The sequence below is a fragment of the Papaver somniferum genome, chromosome 10 (genome assembly GCF_003573695.1).
Source record: "Papaver somniferum cultivar HN1 chromosome 10, ASM357369v1, whole genome shotgun sequence".
In the NCBI taxonomy this organism is placed as follows: domain Eukaryota; kingdom Viridiplantae; phylum Streptophyta; class Magnoliopsida; order Ranunculales; family Papaveraceae; genus Papaver; species Papaver somniferum.
In genome coordinates, this window is record NC_039367.1 from 60,119,370 (window position 1) to 60,125,447 (window position 6,078).

The 6,078-nt window shown below is 37.3% G+C and overlaps 1 protein-coding gene across 1 annotated transcript; it reads right to left on the bottom strand.

The window, feature by feature from the left end:
* Positions 1–364: 364 nt before the first annotated feature.
* LOC113317662 (3-phosphoshikimate 1-carboxyvinyltransferase 2-like) lies at positions 365–5,878 on the bottom strand. The gene is made up of 8 exons (XM_026565800.1): positions 5,408–5,878; positions 3,192–3,436; positions 2,854–3,007; positions 1,775–1,989; positions 1,520–1,637; positions 1,189–1,399; positions 969–1,030; positions 365–871 (listed from the first exon to the last, which is right to left on the bottom strand). Exons 1-8 carry the CDS (start codon positions 5,765–5,767, stop codon positions 653–655), a joined length of 1,584 nt encoding a protein of 527 aa, XP_026421585.1. The 5' UTR covers positions 5,768–5,878; the 3' UTR covers positions 365–652.
* Positions 5,879–6,078: the final 200 nt, after the last annotated feature.

The following is a 6,078-nucleotide window of genomic DNA, read 5'->3' on the forward strand; positions in this document are numbered from 1 at the left end:
TTGGGCTAAGAGGATGGAGCTCTCAAGAATTCATATAGAAGCAGATATAAAGCTAGTCATTCAAACCATCAGTGGTCATTCACTTCTCATTCAGTGGAAAAATAGGAATCTAATAAAAGAGATTAAACATTTATCTCTAATTTTATTTCGTCTAGAGAGTTAGGTTCATCTTTTGAAAATTTTAGCAACTTTGAAGCTTCCATTTGTGGTCTCCTTGCATGAGACAAAAACTTCAGTTCATTTTATTATCCGTCTTAATTTGTTCCATTCCTTTAAGCAAAACCATATGACCGAGAGCTATATATATATGCAGTAATCACCATTCGTTTAAGCAAAAACACGTTATGTAGTGTAGACTAATGCATCGATTAAACATGATTTTGCTTGCGAAAATGTACGTAGACAATCAAACTTTCTTTTTCTAGTTAAAAGCCGCCAACTTGGAAAAATCACGTAGATTTTGGAAAAATAATCATCACCTCTAAAAGTGGCTAAACTTAAAAGCCATTATCAGAATACAACAAGGTAGGATAATAACTGTTGTTAATATTGCACATAAGCGAGCGCCAGCCGCAGATGGCTCTTAGGCTCTTAGCACTCGTGTGTTTGACCTAAATGACAAACATCTTATACTCTTGAGGACCTTCCCTGATTAATGCTTTGTAAACTTCTTAAGAACTTCAAAGTAGTCGGGAAAAGTTTTCCGGGTACAACCTGGATCTTTAATGGTGACAGGAACATCAGAACAGGCAGCTAGAGAGAATGCCATGGCCATTCTGTGATCATCATAAGTGTCAATTGCTGTAACATTCAATTTCTCTGGTGGTGTGATCACGCAGTAATCAGGGCCTTCCTCCACTGTTGCGCCAAGCTGGACATCACAACAGGAATGTAAAATATATTCATAAATGTGATCAACTAACCGGAACAAAACATTAAGATAGTAGGGTCAATGAAAGAAAACCAACCTTCCTCAATTCAGTGCAGATGGCAATCATTCTTTCGGTCTCCTTGACTCTCCAGCTGGCCACTGACAGAAAAGGGACGGTAATTGTAAGATTGTGAAAAAAAGTTTTCTAATCTCCTTCAATTGACTGTTACTTAATTCAAAAACGTCCAAGTAAGGTTAGTTTCTACTTTTCAATTAATTTCTTTACACTATCTGAATCACCACAACATAAGTCTTACCGTCTCTTATGGCTGTTGGGCCATCAGCAAAAAGTGCAACCACAGCAAGAGTCATGGCAACATCAGGCATTTTGTTCATATTGACATCAACTGGGCGCAAGTGTTTCTTTCCAGAAGGATCTCTGGGTGGTCCTGTGACAGTAACACTGTTTTCTGTCCAAGTAACTTTAGCTCCCATTTTCTCAAGAACCTCGGCAAATCTTACATCACCCTGAGCAGGAAAGAGAAAGAAAATGTATAGTGAGGCGAAGTGATCTAAGAAATATAAATTGGGCAAACTAATCAGGGTTGGAAACCAGGTACAGAGATCACATGTGAAGCAGAAATGAACCTGCAAACTGCTTGTTCCACAGCCTTCAACAGTGACGGTTCCACCAGTGACTGCTGCACCTGCAAGGAAGTAACTAGCACTCGATGCATCCCCTTCTACATAAGCCTTCCCTGGAGATCTGTTAAGACATTTTGTTTATTGGATTTCAACAGTTTCAGCAAACTATGGTTCTGGTGGTGTCAACATATTAGTAAGAAAAGACAAATATAGAGAAAACAGAATACAAGGTTGCGAGCTCTTATTGGACGAACATACTTGTACTTTTGACCACCTTTCACCAAGAATCTGTCCCAACTATCGTTGTGTTCCACACTGACTCCAAAACGTTCCATCAGTTTCAAGGTCATCTCAACGTAAGGAACCGAAATAAGTTTATCAATAATCTCAATTTCCACATCACCTAAAGCCAAGGGAGCTGCCATAAGCAAGGCAGTCAAGTACTGACTACTAATAGACCCCGACAGTTTCACCTGAAACAAGAAGCACATATATTTGAAATCAACAATTATAACACTTCAAGCAAAGCTATAAAGTAGGTTGTAGTCTTCAACTGAAGAATATCTAGTACCTAACCAGTGAGCAATTAAGATCTATTGGACAAATTTAAGTTATCAGCAGAAGGTAAATAAACTAAATTAAAGAGCAACCTAGATGTCAAAGACCCAAAAAAACAACTGTCTAAAGGATCAAAATTTGAAGCTCGACATGATAACTTCCTTTGCCCTGAATGGCTCAAAATAAACTCATGTGAATTCAAATCCTCCATTAAAACTTCAAAAACAAATAGATTCTGAGGTAACGACAAATTTTCTCAATCTAATGGAAGACACTTCCGAAACTAACCCTTTCACTTCAGTATCCATGTTTATTACCATGTGACACAGGTAATTCAAAGTTTATTGGCCTATAGTTGGTTGAACCCAAGTAATGACCCATGACCATGCATATCTGTTTTGGCTGAAAATTTCCAACCAAAAGATATTCACATTACTCTGGCTACTTTATGCATGAAATGCATATAAACATGATAATTAGCACTATACCCCATCTCTATTGTTTAATCTATGTTGAAAGTTGGACCAAATTAGTACAACAAAAAAGTGTAAGTAAACCTCGGGTAATTCAAAGTTTATTGGTCTGTAGTTGGTTGAACCCAAGTAAATGACCCAGGATCTTACATATCTGTTTTGGCTGAAAATTTCAGAGTAAAAGATGTTGACATTACTCTCGCTACATCATGCATGAAAGGTAAACATGATAAATTAGCACTTCCCCTTTCCTATTGCTTGATCTATGTTGGAACCAAATTAAATACAAGTGTCAGTAAACCTCACCTTTCCTCCAGGAAGACCTCCATTGGCATTAATACGAACAGGGGGACAATCAGTGCCCATTGTGCAATCAGCATCTGCACCAAGCTGCTTTAGACCCACAACCAAATCCATGATTGGTCTTTCTCTCATACGTGGGACTCCATCAAGTATGTAACTGAAGTCATTCAAGCAAAAGAAAAGCTTCAGATTGAAAAAAATAAACGTATACTGAAAGTAGCACAAAAAGACTTCTCCTTTCTGTAGCCAGGAAAAAACCTGTTTCCCAATCAATGTGCCAAGAAGAAACTGTCCCTACACAATTATGTTCACAAGTTACAAAACATAGACAAAAGTCGTACCAGCCATTTCCACCAGCAACAGCAACTGCCGCAGTCAATGGGCGCATTGCAGTACCGGCATTCCCCAAAAATAGTTCAACTTCCTCTTTTGCTACATCTCCAACGGGAAACTTCCCACTGCAACCTTCCACAGTTGCTCTTTTATTCTCTTTATCTTCTTTGACACCTAACCCAAGGGTTTCCAAAGCACGAAGCATATAATGGATATCATCACTGTCTAACAAGTTGTCTACCACAGTGGTTCCCTGTTAATAGTAACAAAACTAACTTAGTATCTTATGTAAGGCAAAATTTACGTCGACAGAAATGCAAGAGTAGAAAACGAGAAACAAATGTTGAGCTGAAATGTAGAGAAATACATTGTTTTATTCTAAAGACAATGTATGAATTCATATGACTCAAAGGTATGTATGAATCCATGTCTCAGAGGCAGTGTAATGGTAGTATGATTCGATGTATAATATGATCTTTTATTGAGGTAATGTACGAGTCCTTATGACCCGAACGCAGTGTAATATAATTTAAAAGGGAATTTCAGAATCCACGTTGATCTCAAATCTCTATAGCAACATAACCAGCCGAGTATCCATTGAAACCCCAAGGGTTAGACACCGCACTAAGACATTCTTCGCTACATTTAGTTTGTTTTATCCATAAAACCAAAAGCTAAGTCGGGGCCCTCTCTTGGTGACTAAAATGACTCCTAACAATGGCAAACAAAATGTCCTGTGAGCAAGAAGTATTTACAATTCATTCATGCATTTTTTTCGTCTTCCATATCCAGTAGTTTTTCTGGTCAACGAGATTTAAAACTGTTTTAGTTAATCAGATTTCAATGTAGCTTCTCCTTGTAAATATAAGCATGGCTTCTCTTTTCGGAAATGCTTTTAGTGAATCTTGATCTGTAATTTATTTTTCAATCTTTTTTGTTGGCAGAAAGACGATATCAGGAACCAGCATGAGAATGTAATTCTTTCTATTGCAAACACACAGACTCGTCTTGGCCTACCTGTTAAAGCTGATCCAGTAAGATGCTTCCAACTTCAACCAAATTTTACCAATCACACTCACTATTTTGCGACTCAAAAGTACTATTTTGCGATATCAGGAACAGTTAAGTTAGATACTGGATTATGGGGCTAGGTTGTTGCTAAATCTGATCAGTACTCTTTCTGAATTTTTAATAGAAGATTGATGAGAAAGCTGTTACTGAGGTTTTCTTAAAAGTACTTGATAATCACATCAAAGGATGCAAATATCTGCAGATACTCCCTGTTTGGGACAGCCGGACAGGTAATTCCTGAAGTTGGCAATCCTCATGTATTTTCAAAAATATTTCCCATTCTTCATCTGTTGATATTGAAACTGACAGTATTTACTTTCTAACAGTTCAGAAGCGGAAAACAAGGACAGAAAACTCCTTTTTGTTTTCTCTGTACTTCTGTGCTTGTCAGGAGGATGCAAATGTCAGCCTTCTTCCAGAATGCATATGTTATATATTTCACCATGTGAGTATCTCCTTCACTCTATGTAGGATAATTAGTCACTTAAACCTATTTATCCGGTAACTATGACTGAGACTAGGTCTCCTGCATTCAGATTTTCTACAAATACGTAAAGATCGATATATTTCTAGTAACAGCCACATAGATGTTTGTTTTCCTTGGTAAGTTGTCTAATGCCTATTTAATTCTATCATTATGCATTGATATAAAAAAAGAATCAATTTGATTAATTAAGGTAGCATGTATTATAGGTTCGCTGGCATAATTTTTAACTAAGATGAGTTCCAAGCCTTCTAATCTAGTTTATGACTTAATGACGTGCTTGAGTTTTGAAAATTAAACGTCTGCCTTCTTAGACTCGAGTTTCTTTGGTATGTATATGGCAAAGGAGCTGAATGTGATATTGGACCATGGTGAGGCGCAGCCAACTGTTAGCTGTACTGGTGGTAATGGTTCTGTGTCATACCTTGAACAAATCATTTCTCCCATTTATGAAACAGTGGTTAAGGTTAGTGCATTGTTTTTCTTATTCTATATCATCACCCATATATCAACTAAACGAAATTCACAATCATGAACCCCAAGGTTCAAAAAACCAAATTCATATCTATAACCTCTCAGATCCAACACCCAAGACCCAATTAATTCATCAATACTATCAAATTGAAAACATATAAACATCAACCAAATCAAAATTGAAAATTGAATTACCTCAGAAAGGGCAGCTAACAGGAGGATCCGATTAGACAAAGATTTAGAACCAGGGAGTTTAACAACACCGGAGATTTCATTAATGGGCTGTAATAAAATCTCAGGTAAACTACTTGAAGATGATTTCTCTTTAGTAGCAGCAGCAACAGCAGATACCCTGAATGGTGATGAAACCTTCACTGAATTCATCGAATCAAACACATTTCTTTGATACTTTAATTTACCAAAACTACCCAATTTATTTAATTCTGATCCTAACCAAACTGAACAAATGGTACTAGGTTTCTGGGTTTTAGAAAGATCTTTACTACAAAAACCTTGTAAACCCTTACTGATGTTGCTAACTTGCGCCTGCGCCATTTCCTGGATTTGTGATGATGATGAAGAAGAAGAAGATGGGGAAGTTGGTATTGGTTTTGGTTATCTTCTTCTTCTTCTACGGAATAAAGAAGTAAGTAGCTTTTACCTACCAAATACCAATAACTTGATTTTTAAAAGAGGAGGAGAGGGCGCACGTTAAACTCAATAGCAGCCATTTCTGTCCGTCAGTCCAGTATCTCACCTACCCCAAAATCTTGTTAACGGGTACCCATTTACCCTTAACCCATAGCCGGAACCAAAATTTCCTTGGACGTCTAATATCGGAAGCAAAAGTCAATCCCATACTTGGG

What these genes read in the sequence shown, in the direction of transcription:
- LOC113317662 (XM_026565800.1), bottom strand. Translation starts at nt 5,767, where the DNA reads ATGGCGCAGGCGCAAGTTAGCAACATCAGTAAGGGTTTACAAGGTTTT. An exon ending in GTTGCTGGTGGAAATGGCTG is followed by an intron (nt 3,008 to 3,191) that starts GTACGACTTTTG and finishes GAATGACTTCAG; the next exon opens with TTACATACTTGATGGAGTCC. An exon ending in AAAGGTGGTCAAAAGTACAA is followed by an intron (nt 1,638 to 1,774) that starts GTATGTTCGTCC and finishes ATGTCTTAACAG; the next exon opens with ATCTCCAGGGAAGGCTTATG.